General features: G+C 39.0%; 3 protein-coding genes across 3 annotated transcripts; all 3 read left to right on the top strand.

Annotated features, from left to right (window-relative positions):
* The first annotated feature begins 4,396 nt into the window (after positions 1–4,396).
* LOC113723076 (galactinol--sucrose galactosyltransferase-like) lies at positions 4,397–7,824 on the top strand. Its single transcript, XM_072059790.1, has 4 exons — positions 4,397–5,762; positions 6,099–6,276; positions 6,688–7,055; positions 7,156–7,824. Exons 1-4 carry the CDS (start codon positions 4,527–4,529, stop codon positions 7,717–7,719), a joined length of 2,346 nt encoding a protein of 781 aa, XP_071915891.1. The 5' UTR covers positions 4,397–4,526; the 3' UTR covers positions 7,720–7,824.
* Positions 7,825–9,541: 1,717 nt separating this feature from the next.
* Positions 9,542–13,281, top strand: LOC113723036 (uncharacterized). Its single transcript, XM_027246303.2, has 3 exons — positions 9,542–10,010; positions 10,823–11,101; positions 12,022–13,281. The coding sequence occupies exons 1-3, from the start codon at positions 9,747–9,749 to the stop codon at positions 13,126–13,128; spliced, it is 1,650 nt and encodes a 549-aa protein (XP_027102104.2). The 5' UTR covers positions 9,542–9,746; the 3' UTR covers positions 13,129–13,281.
* Positions 13,282–15,067: 1,786 nt separating this feature from the next.
* LOC113723066 (zinc finger CCCH domain-containing protein 41-like) lies at positions 15,068–22,807 on the top strand. Its single transcript, XM_072059032.1, has 5 exons — positions 15,068–15,319; positions 17,951–18,846; positions 19,608–20,846; positions 21,208–21,558; positions 22,064–22,807. The coding sequence occupies exons 2-5, from the start codon at positions 18,076–18,078 to the stop codon at positions 22,508–22,510; spliced, it is 2,808 nt and encodes a 935-aa protein (XP_071915133.1). The 5' UTR covers positions 15,068–15,319; positions 17,951–18,075; the 3' UTR covers positions 22,511–22,807.
* The last annotated feature ends 29 nt before the right edge of the window (positions 22,808–22,836 follow it).

Genomic DNA, 22,836 nt, shown 5'->3' with positions numbered 1-22,836 from the left:
TAGGGATGTTGGTACCTAGAAATGGCCCACACGCTTTTGGTAAGGGTATTCAACTGGCCCCATGACCTTTTTCCTTTTTACCTTTCTTTTAAGATCCTTTTGTTATTCCCAACCCAGCCCTCAACTTTTGTTCTTTAAAATTTTTCTTTCTTAGGCTTTTCACAGTACATTAACCTTTTTTTTTTTGGGTTTTTCGTTACATGCGAAAACGTAACGCTATTAATCTTCCAATTCTTGCGCTCAATTGGTGCTGGTGCGCTTCTTTGCCCTTTCTCTGTAATGATGCCAGATGTCCAAATCCTAGAGATCTTATTAGTCTTTTGGTGGGTCCCATCTCATGCTTAATCAAGGAGAATTAAGATTCCATTTGAATTAGTATCTTTTAGAGTTTTTGAAATATATATATATATACTGCAGCAATCTAATATATGTGATAAAAAAATAACTTGAAATGTTTTACCTGCTTTCTAATTGACCCTTTTCTTCTTCTTTACTCTGCACCATTTCATATTTCTCCAGTACTTTACAACTCTCTTTTGTACTGTTTTCCCTTGAATAATGCATCAAATTACAATCAAAATAGTAAGGCAGAAATAATGAATTCCTATTTCTTTTTTTTTAAAACAAACAAAAGGACCTAGCCCCACTTCAGGCCCCAACCCTTATTCGGGTTGTTGGGTTATTCCCCATTTTTTTGACAAGACTCGAACACTGAATCTCGGGTGTACTAACCCTTAGTGAGACCAGCTTGGCTGCCTTGGAGGGGCATGAATTCCTATTTCTGGTGTCAAGGTTTTCTTTTCTACATTTGTCTTCATGAGCAATTATCGTGAACTCGGAAGATCGAATTTGTTTGGGTTACGATTATAAACGAATTGAGTTTGAATTTCGATGGGGTTGAGTTTAAATTTGATCAAAAATTAATATTTGATTAAATTATCATATTCAATTGGAATATGTAGATATTTGATTTGTTAAGACTCAATAATGTTCGAAGAATTTTTTATATTAACATTTTACATGAAATTACATATTAGTATTGTGTTATATAGATTTTATACATAAATAGTGGTAAAATGATATTATAAATTAAAAATTCAAATAGAATTTTGATCTTTTGAATCGAACTCGAACCTGTCGAATACTATTAGATTGGATTGAATTCAATCTTAAATTTTAAACTTGTATAGGATTTGAACTTGAGTCCAAAAGTTCACATTCGTTTGACGGTATAAAAGTTAGCTAGATTCGATTAATTTACAGCCATAGCTTCAGTTTCTTTATTTCTCTTTGCATCTTCTTTTTTTTTTTATGTTTTTCTGATTTCTTTATCTTTGAGCCGTGGAAATAAATAAATAAATAGTGGAGTTTGAATATGCGGCGGAACAGAATATATGCTTTTCGAAACGTTTGTAGCATTTGATGCAAAAAGACATGCCTTAGCCCCTCTTGATTGATTAGATTCTCACATGATAAAATAATGGATGCAAGTATAAATAGCTTTATTTAAAGTAACCGTTTGGGTATCAGGAAAGCAGATTTTCTCGTAGATAATAGTGACGGAGCTAGGATTTTTTTTTTTGTAGAAGAGATCAAAATTTTTGTAATAAAATTATCCTAATATGTTATGTTTAAAATAATTTTTATCTATTTAAATATATAACATCTAAAAATATCAAATATTAACTTCAATTATAAAAGTATGAAAAAATAAATAAATTTTTTAAAAAAATTAATTTAAAGGTGGCTAATTCATATGGGGCCTAGCCCCCTTGCTCATATAAAGAGGGAGAATGTTCTCAAACATATAAAGAGAGAGAATATTCTGAAACTTTGAGCTTCTTGATTCTTCGCTCCACTGATTCCCTTTCACTTTATCAATAATACTTCCTCCATCCCGTAACATTCCTGTTGACTTTTTTCTTCTTTGTATAATTAAACAAATTCGCATGTCGAGATATTAATACGAACTATATATATATATGTATACATACATACATATATATGTTCGAATTTTAAGAAAATTTAAAAGAATGTAAAGATGATCTCCAAAGATTATATGGTTTGACTTAAAAGGTCGATTGCAAAAACTCATGTTGTTGTAACGGGATGCAATCTCTCATGTCAGTGAGGGATTCCCGTCATCCATAACCAAGACACGAATGAGGGAAAAAAATCGGTGTATCAATTGATTTAATGAGTGATCAAACCTTTCTTTTTTCCCCGGATATTTTTCCATTTTTCGTGTTGTTTTTAGATGGTATAAAGGTTAACATTAAGGTAGAGGATGCGCATTTAAGTACAAAAAGTTTGATAATAAGATCATACAGCTGATTTCCAGAAAAATCAGATTCTAAAGTTAAGCTATATTATCATTTACTAGTGGAGAAACCAAAGACCCAATGATATCTAATTCCGTATGCATATTGACACTCCCTTTCGTCCTATAATATTTTATTTGTCATGGTCAAGTTTTATCTATTTTCTAATGATGCTTGACAATTTAAAGTTTTTTTTTTCACGCCTCATTTGCACCTCTTTTTCTGTTAAGTGGATACACATGGATGATGCAATAATCTATCTAAATCCACCGACATAATTTGAGTTTAGATGTTTGTCCATTTAAAGCCATTAAATTCATTGGAGTCATCCAAATCCATTTAAGGGCGCGGTTATATATATATATTTTTTGTCAACATAGAGGGTGTCCGAGTCAATCCGTAAGGAGCCCGACTAATCCCTCTGCACCTGTGTATCCCGCCCCCCAAGAGTACCCAGACGATATGTGAAGCCAAACTCGAACCTGTGCCACCACGAGGAATACCCCATTGGTTCACCGGCTGAGCTGATCCCGAGGGGCAAGGGCACGGTTATATGTATATGCTCGTTTGTACTGATACTTTGCCGCTTCTACATGTTACTTCGTTTTGGTCCTGACTTCTTGCATGAGGGGAGGGCAAAATTATCCGCTAACCTAAAAACTCGACATATTCGATTCGATCTGATTCGAAAATTAGGATACTCAATATGTATTATTTGATCGGGTTAAAAGAGGGTCGGGTATCTGCTAAAATGCAAGGTGAGTTAAGGTCATATAATTAAAAATTCGTGGGTACCTGACACGTCCCACATATATATATATATATATATATATATATATATATTATTTTTATACACATATTATAAAATAATGTTTTTAGAACTAAATAAGTAATTTCATTGAACAAATTGCATTACAAATATGAGAGACTATAGTTTATTTACAATATTTATTTATATAGGTCATAATCTTATATTTCATACAAAAGAGTTTAATTAATGCGGAACATATATTTAAAAAAATGTGCTACTTATTTCAAAAATTTTTTATTTTGAATTCTTTTAATTCCTTTTCTTGTATTCTCTTCTCATGCTTTTTTTTTTGGTGGGAGGCTTTTTTGAGAAAAAATCTTTATTAAATCTTAGATGAATGTGTAAAATACAAAATTAAATTAGTATAAAATAAAAAAATTAAATGATAAGTGGAGGAGAGCGGAAACCCGTTGACTCGATCTTATCTCAGCGAGTACCCTATAATCGAGTACTTGTTAATATATGGGACAAGTAAGAATAGAAAATAACTGACCTTCAAAGTGTGGATCGGGTCAACCAAATGATAAATGAGATAAGTATCCAATCCGCGCACACCCCTATCTCGTAGTCGGACTATGCATACATTTTTTTTTTTAATCCTTGAGTTCTGATGTCGTTCTGCTACTTTATCTTACTAGTAATTCCCTCAGAAAAAAATATTACCCGTAATCATCTGCAATCAGAGGAAACCTTAAAACTCAATCATCAAAATCTTTTATGGTAATTGCACTACCAAAATTGTGAAGATGGATGTTGAATTTGTCATCTGCCACCCAAAGAGTTGTCATATGCTTAATAGGTCTACTTACCACTTGTCATCTACCCTGAACGTTACCTTTAACTAATAACGGTGGATTAACGGCTCCGTGGGATTTGGGAAAAAGAAATGTTCTCGACGACGAAAAGGACACTAGGATAATTATAATTAATGCACTTTCCTACAGTACCCTTGCCCCCCCTAAAATCAAATCTTGAAAGCTGAAACCAAACCGACCACCTCATCTTCTTCGTTTGAAGTTTCCTACTCTTAGTTATGACCCTTTAACTCTTATAAATTTTACCACCATCGTGGCCTATAAATCTGCCATAGCCAGCCAGAACTGGATAAAGCAACTTACACTACTCTTACAGCATCTCAACGATAGAAAAAAGAGCAAGCTTTAGTTCAAGATATACCACACAAAAATATTCGATTAAAGATCCTTCATTCCATTTCTAAAGAGCTACTGACATCACTTGACATCTCTATATAACTCTCAGACCAAGCTAGCTTGTGGTTCAACTACCCAATCTCATCCCTGCTTTCCGTGCTTTCTTTGAAGAGCTTTCTGCTCCCAATAATTTCTTAGGTTGTAGTATTTCCTTGCTTGCTTGTCAAGTTTATTGATCAATTAATGGCTCCCAGTCTCGGCAAAGGTGGCTCAAACATTTCCGTCCTGGTGGATGGCTGCAACCTGTCATTAATCAGTCTAGACGAATCAAAATTCTTGGTGAATAACCATGTCATTTTATCCGAAGTTCCGGCCAATATCGTTGCCACACCCTCCCCATACACCACCGGTGACAAGCCGGTCACAACATCTTCCGGCTGCTTCGTAGGTTTCGACAGCCTGGAGGCAAAGAGCCGTCACGTCGTGCCGGTTGGGAAGCTCAAAGACATCAGGTTCATGAGCATTTTCAGGTTCAAGGTCTGGTGGACCACCCACTGGATTGGAACCCAAGGTGCAGACCTCGAAAACGAAACTCAAATAGTCATTCTCGATAAGTCCGACTCCGGTCGCCCCTACGTCTTACTCCTTCCGCTCATCGAAGGCCCTTTCAGGGCTTCTCTTCAGCCCGGCGAAGATGACTACATAGATCTCTGCGTCGAAAGCGGGTCGACAAAAGTCAACGGCTCGTTGTTCCGGAGCGTGCTTTACATGCACGTGGGAGACGATCCATTCACGCTGGTCAAAGAGGCTATGAAGGTGGTCAGGTTCCACCTGGGGACCTTCAAGCTCTTGGAGGAAAAGACTCCACCGGGCATTGTGGATAAGTTCGGGTGGTGCACTTGGGATGCCTTCTACCTCACGGTGCAGCCGCAAGGCGTGTGGGAAGGTGTGAAGGACCTCGCGGAAGGAGGGTGCCCGCCTGGGCTGGTGCTGATCGACGATGGTTGGCAGTCCATCTCCCACGACGACGATCCAATCACCACAGAAGGAATGAACAGAACATCCGCCGGTGAACAAATGCCTTGCAGGCTCATCAAGTTCCAAGAGAACTACAAATTCAGGGACTACGAGAGCCCCGGCAAGTCGGGATCCGGTGCCGGCCCAAATAAAGGCATGGGTGCTTTCATTCGGGACCTCAAGGACAACTTCAAAAGTGTGGACTATGTTTACGTGTGGCATGCGTTTTGTGGATACTGGGGCGGGCTTAGACCCGACATCCCGGAGCTGCCCGAATCAAAAGTGATTGCACCGAAATTGTCCCCCGGACTGCAGAAGACCATGGAAGATCTCGCGGTGGATAAGATCGTGAACAATGGAGTTGGGTTGGTACCGCCGGAGCTTGCTGACCAATTGTACGAAGGCCTTCACTCTCACCTGGAGTCCATTGGAATTGATGGAGTCAAGGTGGACGTCATTCATGTAAGTTTTCCAATGAACTTCCAAACCTACGACCGCCACGTGTCTTTACTAGCGTTTACTTCTTCTCGACTAGATTCAGATTAGGACAAATCAAAAATCCCTTCTTCTTCTTCTTCTTTTTTTTTTTTTTTTGGATTTGCTACTGCTACGTTTGCTTTGTCGGCACGTTAATGCCTTTCTATATCTCTTAATTATTTATAGGCGTTCAAAGTCCAATCAAATTATATATTATATATATATATATATATATATATATATATTACCGTCAATTGTTCACGTTCGTCCACTTGCATGTTTCGTGTAACACTGAAATGGTTGTTTAATTATGGGGGGCAGCTGCTGGAAATGGTTTGCGAGGATTATGGGGGCAGAGTGGAGCTCGCGAAAGCCTACTTCAAAGCCCTTACGTCTTCCGTCAGAAATCACTTGAAAGGGAATGGCGTGATTGCCAGCATGGAGCATTGCAACGACTTCATGTTCCTCGGAACCCAAGCCATCTCCCTTGGCCGTGTCGGTACGTTACTCTCTCCGTTTTCATTTATTTATTTATTTATTACTCACATAGCAGCTGATTTTGCGACTTTATGGCAAAACCGTGTGGGACTGGCTCTTATCCGTTACTGACTGAATAATCGTAAGACTTCTAGGGAGTAAAATATTTTCATTGATCATGAAAATTAATTAAAGATTAGAGTACTTAAAAGCTAATCCATTCGAGCCAGTTCTAATCTAAAACATACGCGTGCGCGTGTATAAACTGCCTGCTTCCTTGAGCCACCTACTCAATAATTTTGGTGAAACAAATTGGTGTTGCGGTTTTCTTGGTCAGTACCATTAACGTAAAAATACTGACGCACCAAGTTTTAGACAAACTTATGAATTGAACACAGATATGGGCTTTTAACGTGTTACGTGATAACAACAGGAGACGACTTTTGGTGTACCGATCCTTCCGGTGATCCGAACGGCACATTCTGGTTACAAGGGTGTCACATGGTTCACTGCGCTTATAATAGCTTGTGGATGGGCAATTTCATTCACCCTGACTGGGACATGTTCCAGTCAACTCATCCCTGTGCTGAATTTCACGCTGCCTCTCGAGCCATCTCCGGTGGACCGATCTACGTGAGTGACTCTGTAGGAAAGCACAACTTCGAGCTCCTCAAAAGCCTCGTCTTGCCTGACGGTACAATTCTGCGTTGCCAGTACTATGCGCTTCCTACCCGTGATTGCCTCTTTGAAGACCCTCTTCACAATGGAAAAACCATGCTTAAGATCTGGAACCTCAACAAGGTGAGCGGTTAATTTACTCTCCCTTGATTTCTCAATCACCTCCTAGCTCGTGACACAATTGGATATTAACCTTGTCAAATACTTGTGTGTCTTGCATCAGTATACCGGAGTTGTGGGGGCATTTAACTGCCAAGGTGGAGGATGGTGCAGAGAAGCGAGACGCAACAAATGTGCCTCTCAGTATTCTCATTCTGTGACTTCCACTTTCAGTCCCAAAGATGTGGAGTGGAAGCAGGGGACTTCGCCAATCTCAGTTGATGGAGTTCAAGTGTTTGCCCTGTACTCTTTCCGGGAGAAGAGGCTGCTGCTCTCGAAGCCATCCGACGACTTCAAAATATCGCTGGAGCCATTTCATTTTGACCTCGTAACTGTCTCGCCCGTCAAGGTCTTTAGCGGCAAAGGTGTCCGGTTTGCTCCAATTGGTCTGGTGAACATGCTCAACTCTGGTGGTGCCATTCAGACAATGGTGTTCAATGATGATGCCGACGCCGTACAAATCGGAGTAAAGGGAACCGGAGAAATGAGGGTCTTCTCGTCCCAGAAGCCCACCGTTTGCCGTGTCAATGGGAATGAGGTGGCATTTGAGTATGAAGGGCACATGATCATAGTTCAAGTCCCATGGCCCAATTCTTCTGGGCTTTCTGTAATTGAGTACCAGTTCTGATAACTATTTTTGGGTTTGGATCCTGAGTCCAAAATTGTATCCAACTCTTGCACGCAAAAATGTAAACTAAGACGGAAAAAAGTCTTATCAAGTGCATTACCAATACTCTCTGTCTGTCTCGCTCAGTTCTGTGCATATTCAGCATACTAAACTTTCTTTTAAATATTTTGTTAGGCGGTGTTTAACTGGGCCCAATAACTAATGCGAGGTAGTTTGTTGGCATGTTCTGATGCAAAACCAAAATTAATAGATTTCACGCTTCCGCCTGAGCATCGCCATACCATTGTTGGTTTGATTTGAGCTGTATCGTTTTCTCTGTATTGGACGGGATCTGCCCCGCACTGGGAAAAGTTAAAGAACTGATGACCGCTGAAGCCTTGACCGCTGGATGCTTAAGTGGCCAATGGGCCACGAGAAAGTTTCCCAGGGAGAGTACGAGCTTTATCCAACTTGTGCAGCTAATTCCAACTTGCAGTCGGAATAGGGTCATCATCATAAATTCATAATGTTCGTATCCATGGAAAGTTGCTCTCCGTTTTGGGCCAGTCATTCTCCTAATCATCTCAGAATTATGGAGGCAAACAAAAGGCGAAGTTGATTATAGAATTTGCATCTATTTTCCTATTAAAGCTAGTCAATTCTCCAGCAATAACTATTGGAGTCGGTTCGAGTAATCAGTTAATGACTCTTTGGGATTTTTTCCACCGCCAAGGAATCAAATCCTATGCCTGGCAACTGTGAGTGCGAAGAACCACCGGTCATTGGGGCGGTGGCTACTACCAAAGACTAAGTCTTGGTGGGTGAGAGATCAGGAATTCAAACTTTACCTCCTATCATTTACAGCAATATGTGATCTCTTCAAATTCATACGGGTGAGTAGTGTACCCGTCCCGATGGTAGTTCAGTCTTTGTTGACTCCTTATAAGTCCAGAGGTACATTTTATCCAGAGGTCCTTATCCTTATGTTTGAGGATAAGGCACGTTTTATCTTCATAAAACAAAAAATTTCGGTAGCAATTGACTGAAACATTTGCTTTTTTTTTTTTACATGGCCACTTTTAGAGAGATCTATAATCTATGGGTTGTTATTTCCATGAAATGTTGCAAAAATTTTGCTTGGAGGAGACATTAGAATTTTTGTTTAATAGAGCAAACAATGCTCCATATTTGCTAAATTATCTACTGCCAATTTACCTTCCCTTGCATAGTAAGATGAACGAACTTGCCAATCTCATGCAATCATCTCTCTACAGTCACTCCAGACATAATAGTTTCTTCTGCAGTACCTTAACTAATAAGCTGCATCGCAGAAGCTGATGTGCAATGTGGCTTTCCTTAGGGGCTTTATTTCAACAGAGAGAGTATTTTTGATGCAAGAGTTATGTGCAAGTGGGACCCATCCACTCCAAGACATCGACTACTAATCAAGAGTCTTCCAAAAATAAAAAAAAAAGTTTAATTAAGGAAGAAGACATCATCATATCCTCATCTGGGTTTTTTTTTATTATTAAATTTTAAATTTCATTTTTTGCAACGGTAAAAACATTTATGGTATATTATTTTAAATTTTGAAATTAAATATCAATAATCGCATAAATAACCTGGGGAGGGCCAAAACGAAATTAATCCAAGCAAATTGTCAACTTAAGATCCAGAAAACGACATCGTTTTTTCGCCATTCCATTTCCGAGGAGCAGCGACGACGGGAAATACGGGTCTTGTTTAGATAAATTTCCCACGAAGGAAATGGAAAAAGAATAAAAATAAAATTCCCACGAAGGACGCCTCATAATTTCACATCGTCAAATTATCAAAAAACCTTCACGCCAAATCCCGGAGGTAAGAATAACCCAGAACCATCCCAGAATTTCCCACCGTTTTTCTTCCATTCCACTCTCTCTCTCTCTCTACAAATATATCTATATTTATGCTAATAATTTAAGAAGTACTGCATATAATTCATTATATTATTGGTGTTAGGAGAATAATATATATTTAAGTGTCAACTACGATTGAGTGAATACTCGATGAATACATCCCAGTTTATGGACAAACAGATCATGGATCTATCCAATTCGCAGAGCCTCAATTCTCATAATGACTTCATCGATCTGATTAACCCTCGCGAGGATCACCGCATCGGGAATTCCGACAAGAAAGAGGAGATCCTTCCCAGCTATGATTTCCAGCCGCTTCGCCCCATCGGGACCGAAATCGATTCCGGCAATCTTGATGCGCCGCCTAGGGCTTGGAATTCAGCCGACAACAAGACTCATACGGGTGGAATCAGGGTAAAGTCTTTTTTTTTTTGTTTTATTTCCCAGTCTATACTTTATCTTTGTATTTTATGTTTAGGAAGACTAAACCAATTTTGGACTTTATATATTCTGGGTAATTTAAGGTTGGTCGATTTTGGTTATGTTTTGGCCTATCCACGTTCTCCCTTTTTTGGGCTGTTTTAGTACTTAAAAGGCGTACTCTTGGCAGAACTGAAGTAGTACTACTGATTAAGCAATACAAATGTTGATGGATTTACGGCTTCGCTTGAAGTTTAATGTGACAAGCTTATTCCTCAATCTTGATTTAGGAAGCGAAAAATCAAATGTTTTTGGCGGCGATCAAATTGTTATTGTTTGTTTAATGTCTACAATTAACATATATGGTGATGCTGTGCGGTGTATGGTTATCAAAAGGTTGCAACTGGAAAGGCCCTCGGTGGGTATGAAATTGTACAAAGTATATACCATTAAGATTTAATAATAGTTCCGAGAAACATCGAAGATTAGATCAGAATCAGGCCTGAGGGAGAAAGAGAGTGGACATTGATTGATAACGGGGTTGGTTTTTTGATATTAATAAATCACTGAAGGGACATTTTAAATCCAAATTATATAAGACTAACTTATTTGTGCATGAAGTATACCTGTGGTATAAGAACGCCTAGAGGACAAGTTAGGAGGAAGAAGAAAGGAGGTATCTTTTTACCTCCAAAAACAGAAAGGTTTTGTGTTGATTGGAGCGGGACTTGATATTAGCTAGTGGATAGGTTCCTCTACATTTTTTTTTCAATTTTGTTTTTGATGGAACTTGATTTTCTAAACAGACTTACAGTTCTTTTGACTCCTTCGAACCTGGAAGAGTCATTTTGGAGAAGGATCAAAATGTTGTTGACCCCAAGTTGGTGTCTGAGATTGATCGTACCATGAAGAAGTATGCCGATAATCTGATGAATGGATTGGACAGTGTTAGTGCACGATTAACACAGTTGGAGTCCAGGACCCGTCACCTTGAAAATTCTTTGGATGAATTGAAGGTCTCTGTCGGAACTAATCATGGGAGCTCTGATGGGAGAATGAGACAGTTGGAAAATATTCTTAGAGAGGTATCTCCATTTCTCTCTTTACCCGTCTGTTTCAGAGCATTTTCAGTTCACTGACAATTTGTTTTTCCATTTGATTAATTAAACTATTCCAGATTTACTGCATAGATTTTAGGAGGTTGTTGATGGGATGGTAATATTTTACTTGCCACTCATTTTTGAGAAGTTTATGCATGCGAGGGTTTTGTTTTTAATAGAAATGCACCTTTCCGGGGTTGTAATGTTTATATTGTGCATTATTTTCTGGTGCATGGCCACGTTGATCTTATCTCCTCACCTTCTCCAGCCATTGCAAGTTATTAAGGTCAAAAGGTTGGCTAAAATAATTATTTGAGATCTACTGCTATTGGCTACTTAAGCCTAGACCCTTTTTTTTTTTTTTAAATCCAAACTTGTACAGATTGTCTGAGTTAACCCACACCTGTATTATTGAAAATTTTTATTCCCTTGCAAAAGTGCAACAGAGTGTTAGTGGTAAACAGTTAGAGCAAGATAGTTGCCTTTTAAGCTCAGTCTTAAGTGTTGAGCTAGACAAATATATTGGTCCAAATAATCAGCATCTCTGCACTAGAGACTGATTTCATCTATGCCATTTAAGGTCTCTTTAGCACAGGCACTTCACAATTATGCTTGTAGATGCAGTACCTGCACTGTTTTTTCCCTTCATGAGATTGTTCCTGAGTTTTCCTTTTGTCTTCCCATAATGGCTTGGAAAATGAACAAAGCTTGTCTGGATTGGTACGTCTTATTGTTTTTCTCATCTTGCAATCAGGCTCCTAGGTTGTTTCTTGACTTGAAATGAATATCTAATTTTGTCAGATTTAAATTGTCATGCGTAATGTTTATGCTTCTCCTCCTCCTATTATCTCTCTCTCTCTCTGTTTTTTGTTGTTTGTGTTGACTGCATCAAAAAATGGGTACAGGTGCAAAATGGTGTACAGTTTATAAGGGATAAGCAAGAAAATTTGGATGCTCAGCTGCATCTTGCAAAGCTGCAAGTTTCAAAGGCTGAGCAGCATGTGGATACACAGGGCACCAGTCATTTGGATTCTTCACAACCTGCATTATCTGTTAGTCAACAATCTCACCAGCACCTTCCTCCTGTTGCTCAAACACCGTCAGTTGTCCCTCCTAATGCTCCTCCACCGGCCTCGCAACAAAATCTACCACCTCAAGTCCAGCTGCCAAGCCAGTTCTCTCATAATCAACTTCCTTCTGTTCCTCAGCAGGAGCCTTATTTTCCACCACCACCGCCACCAGCTGGTCAAACATCAGAGAACTTGGGCCAGCAATATCAATTGCCTCCACCACAGCAGCTGCAGGCTTCTTCGCCACCTCAGCTGCAGCAACAGTACCAAGCCCTCCCTCAACTTCAGTATTCTCAGCCTCCTGCACCTCCTCAACCACACAACTCTCTCCAAGCTGCTAATCCCCCCCAACACCAACCTGCATTAGCCCATCATCCTGAAGAACCACCTTATGTACCATCTCAAAGTTATTCTCCAGCTAACCGCCAAACTCCTTCCCTTCCACCTAGCGCAGCTCCTCCCCACCAGCAGTTCTATGGAGCTCCCCCGCACATGTATGAGCCGCCATCTAGCCGGCCTGGTCCAGGATTTTCTGGGACATACGGCCCAGCCTCTGTTTCTGGGGAACAATATTTGTATGGCGGTTCATCATCCCAGTATGGCAGTGGATCACCTGCGAAATCTCAGCAGCTTTCCTCTCCTGTCATTGGCCATGGTGGTGGAAGTGGTTATCCACAGCTTCCTACCGCACGGATTTTACCTCAAGCAATACCAACTGCCTCTGGGGTCAGTGGTGGCTCTGGTTCTTCAGGTTCTGGAAACAGGGTTCCCGTTGATGATGTGGTTGACAAGGTGACAAATATGGGATTTCCGAGAGATCAGGTGCGAGCAACAGTCCGGAAATTGACAGAGAATGGGCAATCCGTTGATCTTAATGTGGTGTTAGATAAATTAATGAATGATGGGGAAGTCCAGCCTCCACGAGGCTGGTTTGGTCGGTAACTCATCTTTTTCTGATGTGTGTTCATGTACAGAAGGTTGTTGGGGCAGCCATTTGCTGAAAGAAATATCTGTTTGGATCTCGGGGGGGCACTTTTGGTTACTGTTTCATAATTTTTGGGTACTAATGATGGCTGTGCATCTCTTAGACTGTTATTCTTGCCTCTTTGCTTGTGGCGCATGAATCGGCGGCGTCATATCCTTTCCTTTCTTTGCCCCGTGGCGTTATTGGCGTTGGTGATATTCAGTGTGCACTCTGTAAAGCAGACACTGAAGGCATTCATCGAGTCAATTTGATTTGTCAAGGCGTTTAGGCAGCAAAATGAACTTCTCACCTTTTCGTTTTTTTTTTTTTTTTTTTTTTTTAAACATTTATGATGTTGTTTTCAGAAATAACTTCGAAGAAGATTTCCATAATGTCTATAAAGATTATCTCATGAAATACAGGTGAAAGAAATTAACCACATGTTTGCAGTTTTAATTGTTTGAATAATGCTGCACTTTTATGAACGTTTTGTTTTGCGCGTAAGGACTGACCCTATTATTAAAAAAAAAAAGGGTGACTGATAAAAAACATTGAAATATCTTGATTATGTTGTCAATAACAAATATGCTACTGTTGTTGTCTGCTGTAATTGCAAGGACCTTGTCTTAAATTTGCTTAAGTATGACCCTTTTGTCGGTTTTCTTTGTATTCCTAGGATGTTAAAAAGAGATCGAAAACTTAAAAATGAAAATTTTACGTTGTTTTCATCCCCAGTGCAAAATAGAAATAGACTGCTGCTATATTTCTTCAAATTTTCCAGCAAGTCACGTCTTTCATTAGTTGGGTTACATGTGTATTAAGTTCCTAATTTCAGTCGGTCAAGACACGGTACGCATTGGTCAAATTCAACGTATACGTAAGAAATTAGAGGAGACGCTTGAAATATTAATGTGTGTGTTTGGATAGGATATTATTTAGGAGAGTGGAAATTCATAACTATGATGTAAGTTTTAGGAAATTTGCAAATGAAGTATGGGTTATTGTTTGTAAATTATAAAAAACATTTTTTGTTCTAGATAAAATTACGATTTTATTCTTTTGCGCACATATTAATACTTGTACATGCACATGCATCATATTTGCACATTTGAACGTATATATGTACACATGTATCGATTTTAAATGTGGAGATTTTGGATGTGTACGTGCAATTGCCAACATGCACATTTCTAACCCTAAAAGTGAACTTTTTTAAAAAAAAAAAAAAAGAAAAAAGCGCACATTTCTATTCAATGCAGTGCATATAATTACGAGGGTAATTTAATCTTAATGGTAAGTTTATTATTCATTTTAAGTTATGAACAGCAGCCCATACCTCATTTATAAATGTTCCAATACTTACTCTGCTCATAAATTTTCAGCCTTCCTACTTTTTCCTTTTCAAAATTTCCCAAAAACTTTTTTTTGGGCTCGAACACAGAGAGCGTGTTCAGTGTAATTATGTTAAGAAGACATATGGGCTTGCTATAGACTACCCCCGCGGCCCCGCAACTCCAATCCCAGCCCAAGTTAAAGATCTGTTATGACCAGTAGTAATTGACAGCCGCAGGTGAGGCGTAGAATAGAGGTCTTGGTTGAGTAATTTTTTTTTTTAAATATATAAATCCAAGTACGGTCACCATGCTTTTGGGTTCCGCTGGCCTTCCCAGACTACTTTTTGGGCCAATCCATAATTACACTAAAACTACTACAGCTATTCAAACGCTTGCGGAACTGCCACCGGCATTAATCAGCCCTTTTGGCTGCGACAAAATTTCGAATGATGAATATGTCTAGATTTTAGCAACACATGAGGGTTGTTTTCTTCAATTTACGATAAAATTATTTTATTGGCTACCCAAATCCGTCCGTGTTTCTTCTGTAAAACCCTCCTTTTGTTCTCTCCTTTTCTTCTTCACAGGGTGCGTGAGAGAGAAGAGAGAGAGAGAGAGAGAGACAAAACGACATTTGGACGGGGGGGAGCTTATACAATATAGAGATTGCAAATACAGACAAAATACTGACTTGGCGTAAGGTGCAAAATTACGGTCCGATTACTATTGGAGGAAGAAGCTACAGCCTGCTCTCTTTATCATTTCACCGAAACAGAGGAGAAAAAGGGAACAGAAAAAGTAAAAATGTTCGAAACCCTAATTCACAATTCAACAGGTTTCGCTCGTTTACCTTCTAGTTTTTTGTTTTTTCAATTCGTTATTGCTATTGGATTTTGTTTTAAGTTGTGTGATCAAATTGCCTTAATTGAATTAGGGTTTGGGCTTTGTAATAGCTTTTATTGTTAGTGCTACTATTTTTCTTTTTCCTTTCCCTTTTATGTTGGTTCCCATTGTATGCGACATTATCTGGACTGGCTTAAGTAATGAACTCTTTTTTAAGTGTTCATGGCATTGCTTATTTTATTCCTTTTATTTTTTTTTTAAAGTAATTTTGCTCCATTTCTTCCTTCTTTTGGGCTGATGAGCTACAGTGGATATGCCTGGGATAAGAGCGCCCCTTCTTAGATTATTGTTCTGTGACTGCTGTTCGATATCATCTGTACACTTTACTGGCTGTGGAACTAGGGTCTGGCCTTTAGGTATGAGTATCTTGGGTGAACTGCATGACTGGTGCACTTGGCTCCTACATGTGTACATGCTGGCCCTTTGGTTAGTTGTGGAATTTATAGATAATTGATTTTTTGTTACTTTCTCTTTTTATGAACTGCTGAGGTTTTACCGCATTTTGGGAAATATTTACTTTCGGTTGGTTTGATGGAAAGCTGGATGTTTGTTTGCATAGTTATGTAGTGTCTTTAAATGGCCAATTCTCGTGTACTCTTTAGCATTTAAGATTTTTTTGGTAATTGCATGTGCGTCTCGTCATATGTGTAGATAAATCTTGTAGCCTAATGTTGACTCCTTGGACGCTCATTTATTGAAATTGACCACATAGGATTTTGATGAAGTGTGACTCATTGGTTTGACATTTCACAAGATTATAAGAGAGATGAGTTAAGTAAAACAAGTGTTATTAGTCTTTTTTGGAGTCAAATTGATCAATTTCAATGCAAGATTTTCAGTTCCAGCCACGTCTGTGCGTTGTCTCCCGTTTGAGATGTTTACTGAAGATTAGGTAATGGTCTTCAAGCATAAGCCCATCAAGTCTTTATACACTTGCAAGCACCTTCTGTCTCTTTCTCTCTCATACCCCCAGACAGAGGCGCACCAATTTCAGTACTCCCACACATTAAAATTTTTCTCATGCTCATTAATGGTCATCACTTGAACTGTTTCTTTTTGTATGAATGGTGTTATTTCTGTGTTATCTTTTAAATTTATATGGACGATGGTGGTGGACTGGATGAGATATAATTACACATTGAAAAAGGAGAGCTTTTCCTGCCAAATTTTATGGGGAGGTTAAGAATTGCCAAAAATTTTGACTAAGGTAATGCTAAAATTGTAGTTCCTGATGAACACAAGTTTTTTTTTTATTACCACCATTCTAATTGATTATGCTTCTGTATTAAGGTGATGTGTTTCTTGTCACCAAAACTAGAATTCTGGACCTAATGCAAATTTGACATTAATTTTGTTGCTTGCAGTTCTTCATTTATTTTGGAGCTATGGAACTTCTTGGGAACATGAATTCTCTGTTTTTAAAGTGACCTCTGAACTGCTTGTAGTTTTATGACATATTTAAGGCTATTTTACTCAAACAATAAAAGAAGAGAGAGAGAGAGAGCTGGAATAGATTGCAAAAAATTGGATACCTTTGTAAATAAGACTCCACATCATGAAGGCTGATGCACAGAATATGGATGGGGTAGACGATAGATTATGTTGTGGTGATTGAATTGGTGGTAATGAGTTGGGGATAGATTAAGGGAAAGGTGGTTGGTCAATCTATTATGAATCAGTTCACAAAATGGCAAAGGAATGGAGCAACATGTCTAGATGATTAATTGGTGCATTTAGGTATGGATGGTACCAGAAAGCCACCTTGATTTTCAATAATTGGAGAAAGTGCTCCTCAAGCACTAATGTACAGAGCAAGGCTTTTCATGGAGTAGCTGCTTGCTTGAAATGACTTTACCTTAGAAGTTCATTAATGTCCATTTGCAAAGCTCATTTACGAGGTGGACTGTCATTCCAGATGAGTTATACCAAATGGGCTAAAAGGTTGACAAAAACGAAGTGTGGCACACAGCAATACACAAGTAGACAGGTTTTTTCATATCGGATTTGTTTTATTAATATTTCTGTTTTTAGTTTTTCATTTTGGATTTTTAGTGTTGGCTACCCCGGCAATGCTGGTGCTGGTTCTGGTTTTTGGACATATGAGTAATTTGCACTTGGAAAGTAATTGTTTTTTAGAACTAAGACTGTTGAGTACCTTTGTTGTCACACAGGTATTCTTTTGAATAGTAGTAGTTGGTGGAGTAGTAGGGACAAGTTGCTTCTCAGGTGTTAGTTGCACTTTGGCCACATTGAGGGACTCTGATATAAATGTCAAATGTTGAGGGATAATCTAGTTTACTCCAATCAAAGGCAACATGGATTTTTGACAAATCAAGTCTAGTCTCTTTTGTCGTCCTTGAATATCGATTTTAGTATTAGTATTGTGGTTTACATTTAAAAGTAATTACTGTGCTTTGATTTCATGCAAAGGGAATTGTTTCTTCATTTAAGATGCCTAAAGCAACATATTATGCATGTTAATTCTATCACTTAGCTTATGAATGTTGGTATTTCTGCATTTTGACATTCCTATCTGCTTAATCAATGCTGCTCTTTATTTCAGGCGCTAGCCCTCTTTGCTGATTCTGTAAATAAAGTGGTTCTCATTATTCAGCTGCCTGGAGCATCATACTTTTTGATGCTATAAAATTATTTGGTCTTGGTCTTCTTCTTCATAAGAGGTTGTGAATGGAGCTAAAAGTCACTTCTCCTAAAATAGGCCTTTCTCCTGCTAGCGATCCCGAGGAGAAAGAAATTAGTGAAGACGATGATGATGATCGTAATCATAAGCATCGTAGACGAGAAGCACGTTCTCAATCATTGGAGGGTGATGCTTCTGAACAAGTTTTGACAAGACCCTACAGAAAAAGGAAGCCATTTGAAAATGGGCATCCTTGTAGGGAAAGTGGTTCTCAGTCTAGTGAAACCTGGAAGACCTACAACATCGGCAATCAGGAGAGAGATTCCTCTGGTAGGTTTGAGAAAAGACGTCCAAATTTGGCATCATTTTCCAGAGCTCCAACAGATTTAAGCCAAAGAATTAGGTTAAACCAGTCCCTGTCAGCTGATCCTGGGCCCACTAGGGGTAGAGGTAGAGAATCTGGTGCTTGGGGGCAGCGTGATTCAAGGTTTAGTTCTGCAGATATTGCTTCTCAACTTGTTCAACAGGGATCCATTCCTCCTAGTCTATTTGCAGGTAGGGGGTTACCGAATGTTTCCAATGTGCAGAGTGCAACTTGGAATGCATTTGGGTTGGTTCCAGCTATGCCTAATGGTGGTCTTGATACTCTTCATTCCATTGGTTTGCAAGGGGCATTGAAACCATCAATTAACCCTACGGTGAACTTGGGCATTTCTCGGCCACGTTGTAGAGATTTTGAGGAGCGTGGTTTTTGCTTAAGAGGAGATATGTGTCCGATGGAGCATGGTGTCAACCGTATAGTTGTTGAGGATGTTCAGGTACATGATTTGTGATCAAAGAAATTTTGTTGGTAGTATTTTCTTGTCTTTTATTGCCCAGTTATATCGAATTTAATATTGCATTTTACATGTCTCAATCTATATTGTCTCCACACATTTCTACATTCCATGTGGCTTGAATTCTTCAGTTTCTGCATGTATATCTGTCTTAAGTTGCGAACAGGTGGCTGTGGAATGGTAAATTTGGCATAGTTCTGTTGTCAACTCTTTTGCAGCCAAGTCCTAGTGTACTTCTAACAAAATAATTTAACTTGTTTCTATTCAGGGAAGTACCTGTCAGGACTTCTGGATAAATAAAACTAGCTTAGTGTTCTTTGATCAACTGCATGTTGCATGGGTTAATCCTTGCCACCATAGGCGCAGAAAACAGTCATGAACTTTACTTGTTGAATACATAGAGATGCTGGATAATGTAGTAGCTCAATAAAGCATTGCATAGTTTGGGGAGTTGTGGATATAGCTAGTAATATTTTCTTCTTGTTAGAAGAAAATGACAGTTACCATTAGTGGATGAACGAGTAGCCAAAATAATGTATTTTATTTTCTTCTCATATTATTGCTCCTTTTAACTATTCATGAATTTCTTTTTGAGGAAGTAAAAGATGCTCTTATTTTTTTTCTGTGATTTAGATTTCTGAAGTAGTAAATCTGATTCCACCATGAAATACACTGCTATGAACAATTCTTGGGCAAGTTATTGCATGTGCATTTAACTAGACTTCTCTTTTCTTGCATTGCAGAGCCTTTCACAGTTTAATCTTCCTGTTTCATTGCCTAGTGCACATCTATTGGGAACACCTGCTGGACAAGGACCTCTACCTGCAAATTCTTCTTCTGGCGCATTCATGAATAGCAAATGTCTACATAGCAAAAATAGCAAGCCTGGAATAGGGGATGATGGATTAGGTTTGAATGGTGCTTTTGTTGGTGGTTCTATGGCAGGAGGATCTGATCTGTATGATCCTGACCAACCTTTATGGGCAAGTGATTGTCCTGATACATCACCTGAACTTCTAGCCCTAAATCCATCCAATCTGGATAAGGTTGAGCCTCTGGTGGATGCAGATTGTTCAGATCGTCTTCCAGTTGGACAGTTTGATGGTTCTGATAATGAGCGTCCAGCAAGAAATGCTGGGGCTGTTACAGGCTCTCAAAGTTCCTCTGTTTGGGGAAGGATTGGCAGTTCAAGAAATAGGGGGGATGTGAGGGAGAAGATTGATTCTACTTTGAATTCCCCTAGTCATCTAGAAAATGAAGCAAAAAAGGACATGGAGTCCATTAACGGTGCTGAGGCCATTGCCCTACATGGAAGACGGACGAAGGCAGATGAAGTTGGCATGCAAGTTTTAGGCTTGTCTTCAAAGCCACATGGTGATTCTGGACGTAGTATTAGAAAACCATCTCAAAAGGCACTTCGTACTCTGTTTGTCAGTGGTGTTCCTCAGAAAGAAAACAAAAGGGAAGCGCTTCGTTTACATTTTCAAAAATTTGGTGAGGTTATTGACATTTATATCCCATCGAACAGTGAACGAGCTTTTGTTCAATTTTCTAAGAGGGAAGAAGCAGAAGCAGCCTTGAAGGCTCCTGATGCTGTAATGGGCAATCGCTTTATCAAGCTGTGGTGGGCTAACCGGGACAGCATACCTGATGATGGAACAGGTGGTGTTGGTAATATACATGCTAATCCCCGTGGTGTGACCTTTACTGGAGGTCCTACCTATCCATCTGCTACCACCAAAGGAAAAGATAATATCCAAATATCAGGGTCTAAAAGTAGTATTGCCAATTCTGCCATTTCTCCTTTGCCTGGTTCTGATCATCCAAAGCCTGTGGCTACCAATGGCCCCAAAGCTGTACCTCCTTTGCAAAAGAAGCTGGAGAGTTTAGAGCTTTTGAAAGAACAAGTGCGAAAGAAGCAGGAAATGCTTGACCAAAAAAGGAATGAGTTCAAGCGCCAGTTAAATAAACTGGAGAAACAAGTACTGGTTACTTCTTTCCATTAGAAATTTCATGAGTTGTCAAGAGCATATTTTCTTTTCTGGAAATTTTGTATTTTCCTGTTGCCTGGATTGTTTATCTTAGATCTCCTACCTGGTGTCTAGCATCACATCTTAGTTGCAAGTCAAAAAGTATCTGGCAGTGAGTCTCAAGATACATACTAAAACACACTTTGAGAAAAGATTGGAAAGTGAATTAGGACATATTGTTTATGTATAATGTGATGATATCTTGGTTACAAGTAGGGAATATGTATGGTATATTTCCATAAAATTGTATGTATAGTAACTGACCTACTGCTTTTCATTTGGATTTCTTTTCTCAAGGGTTCAGTTTTTGCAGGCCACTGGTCTTAAAGAGGAGGTAGCATTGGATCAGCCTTCTAAGGGGCAAAAAGGAGGCATGGTGGTTGATGTTGCTAAAATTGAAATGTTGAGGTCCAGTGATTCTGGTACTGCTATTTCATCACCGCAAGCAGAGACGACAATGGATAGTGGCAGAGCTGGTGAGAGTGCTGTGGCCCGCAGTCCAAAAATTAATTCTACTATTACATTGCCAGAATCCTCAATTTTGAAACCCTCAATTCGCCCATTGGCACCTTTAGGAGCACCAATGGTCATCAACAGATTCAAACTGGATAACCGCCCCACTGCATTCAAAATTCTTCCACCTCTGCCTGCTGGTCTTGCTAATGTAATCTCTCTTTTGGTTTTCCTGACATATTCATGTCCTTGCTTACAGATAATTTTATTTCCTTGCAATGAGCTACCATATGTTGCACAGTTTTTTCACACTAAACAGTTCCCCAAGAGTCATGCTGCTGGCTCTGAGGACTGTTTTTTCTTCCTTAATTTGATTTTGTAAGAATCAGCTTGAGCTGGTCGTACCTTGTACTGAGTTTTATGCTTCTAAGTCTACTAGATTCTCATACTGAGCATGACATTGTTTTGACATTGTTTTGAGTACTTGCGCAAATATATGATTCACTGTAAAAGATTATGGAATTATTCTTTTTCAGAGTTTTTCTTCTTTTTCCAATTAAAATTGGATGTATGCTTTAATCAGCACCAATCAAAATCGGGGCTGTAGTTTGGGAATTTGTATGTTTTCATGCGGTTGGAATTATCTGCATAAATATTTTGTTGTCCCTGATGTCTTGTCAGATTGTGAGTGCTGATAACTTGTTTATTTCTACTAGGTTTCCAATCTGAAGGAACATTTCTCTGTTTTTGGAGATCTCTCTGTTGTCGAACTGGAAGATACCAAGCCTCAAGATGGTGATAACGAGTCAGAGGCATCCAAAGTTTCAGCTCGTATATCTTTTACAACTCGCCGCTCTGCCGAAAAGGCATTTTTACATGGTAAATGCTGGCAAGGCCAGAATTTGCAGTTTGGGTGGCTGTCTTGTAGTAGCACAAGCAGGGACAATAATAGTGGGAAGGAACACCCTTGTGCTTCTTCGAAATGGTCTTCTGATGCTACTGTTCAATCTGCTGGGGAAGTGGAAATCCAGGCCGCAAATACCTTGGGAAACGCTGAATCTCAAAATCTGAAACTAAAAGCAAGTGATGCAGAGCATGTGGACCAGGATGAAGATTTGGAATCTACTTCAACAATGGTGTCTGGTGGGAAAAATTCGCCTTGACAGTTTTTGATCGTGGCCTAATTGTCAGAGTTGTACAGAGAGGTATTTTTTTATGAGTAAAATGATTCAAATGTCCTAGCAATTTCTGTAATCTGGTCTCAATTTTGTTTAATCTCTTATATATTTTGGAAATGTAAAGGGGGAATATCCTGATGATCAGCTCTCTAAGCTGTTCAGGTACGCTTGTTAGTTGTAACAAATTGTTTAATTTTTAAATTTTAAAGATTTTAGAATTGAGAAACTTAGTTCAAAAAGTTTCATCTATAACAAAGGTACATTTGGCGTTTGGCTTCTTTACCTCTTTTCTGTTGCTCTACTGGTACAAA

Source organism: Coffea arabica, chromosome 7e, assembly GCF_036785885.1.
Source record: "Coffea arabica cultivar ET-39 chromosome 7e, Coffea Arabica ET-39 HiFi, whole genome shotgun sequence".
Taxonomy (NCBI): domain Eukaryota; kingdom Viridiplantae; phylum Streptophyta; class Magnoliopsida; order Gentianales; family Rubiaceae; genus Coffea; species Coffea arabica.
The sequence above is the reverse complement of the archived record's forward strand: the minus strand, read 5'-3'. Positions and strand labels throughout refer to the sequence as shown.

Coding starts and splice junctions, on each gene's coding strand:
- LOC113723066 (XM_072059032.1), top strand. CDS start 18,076: ATGGAGCTAAAAGTCACTTCTCCTAAAATAGGCCTTTCTCCTGCTAGC. Junction 18,847..19,607: donor TAGTTGTTGAGGATGTTCAG/GTACATGATTTG, acceptor CTTGCATTGCAG/AGCCTTTCACAGTTTAATCT. Junction 20,847..21,207: donor TAAATAAACTGGAGAAACAA/GTACTGGTTACT, acceptor CAGTTTTTGCAG/GCCACTGGTCTTAAAGAGGA.
- LOC113723036 (XM_027246303.2), top strand. CDS start 9,747: ATGAATACATCCCAGTTTATGGACAAACAGATCATGGATCTATCCAAT. Junction 10,011..10,822: donor CTCATACGGGTGGAATCAGG/GTAAAGTCTTTT, acceptor TTTTCTAAACAG/ACTTACAGTTCTTTTGACTC. Junction 11,102..12,021: donor TGGAAAATATTCTTAGAGAG/GTATCTCCATTT, acceptor AAATGGGTACAG/GTGCAAAATGGTGTACAGTT.
- LOC113723076 (XM_072059790.1), top strand. CDS start 4,527: ATGGCTCCCAGTCTCGGCAAAGGTGGCTCAAACATTTCCGTCCTGGTG. Junction 6,277..6,687: donor CATCTCCCTTGGCCGTGTCG/GTACGTTACTCT, acceptor TGATAACAACAG/GAGACGACTTTTGGTGTACC. Junction 7,056..7,155: donor AGATCTGGAACCTCAACAAG/GTGAGCGGTTAA, acceptor GTCTTGCATCAG/TATACCGGAGTTGTGGGGGC.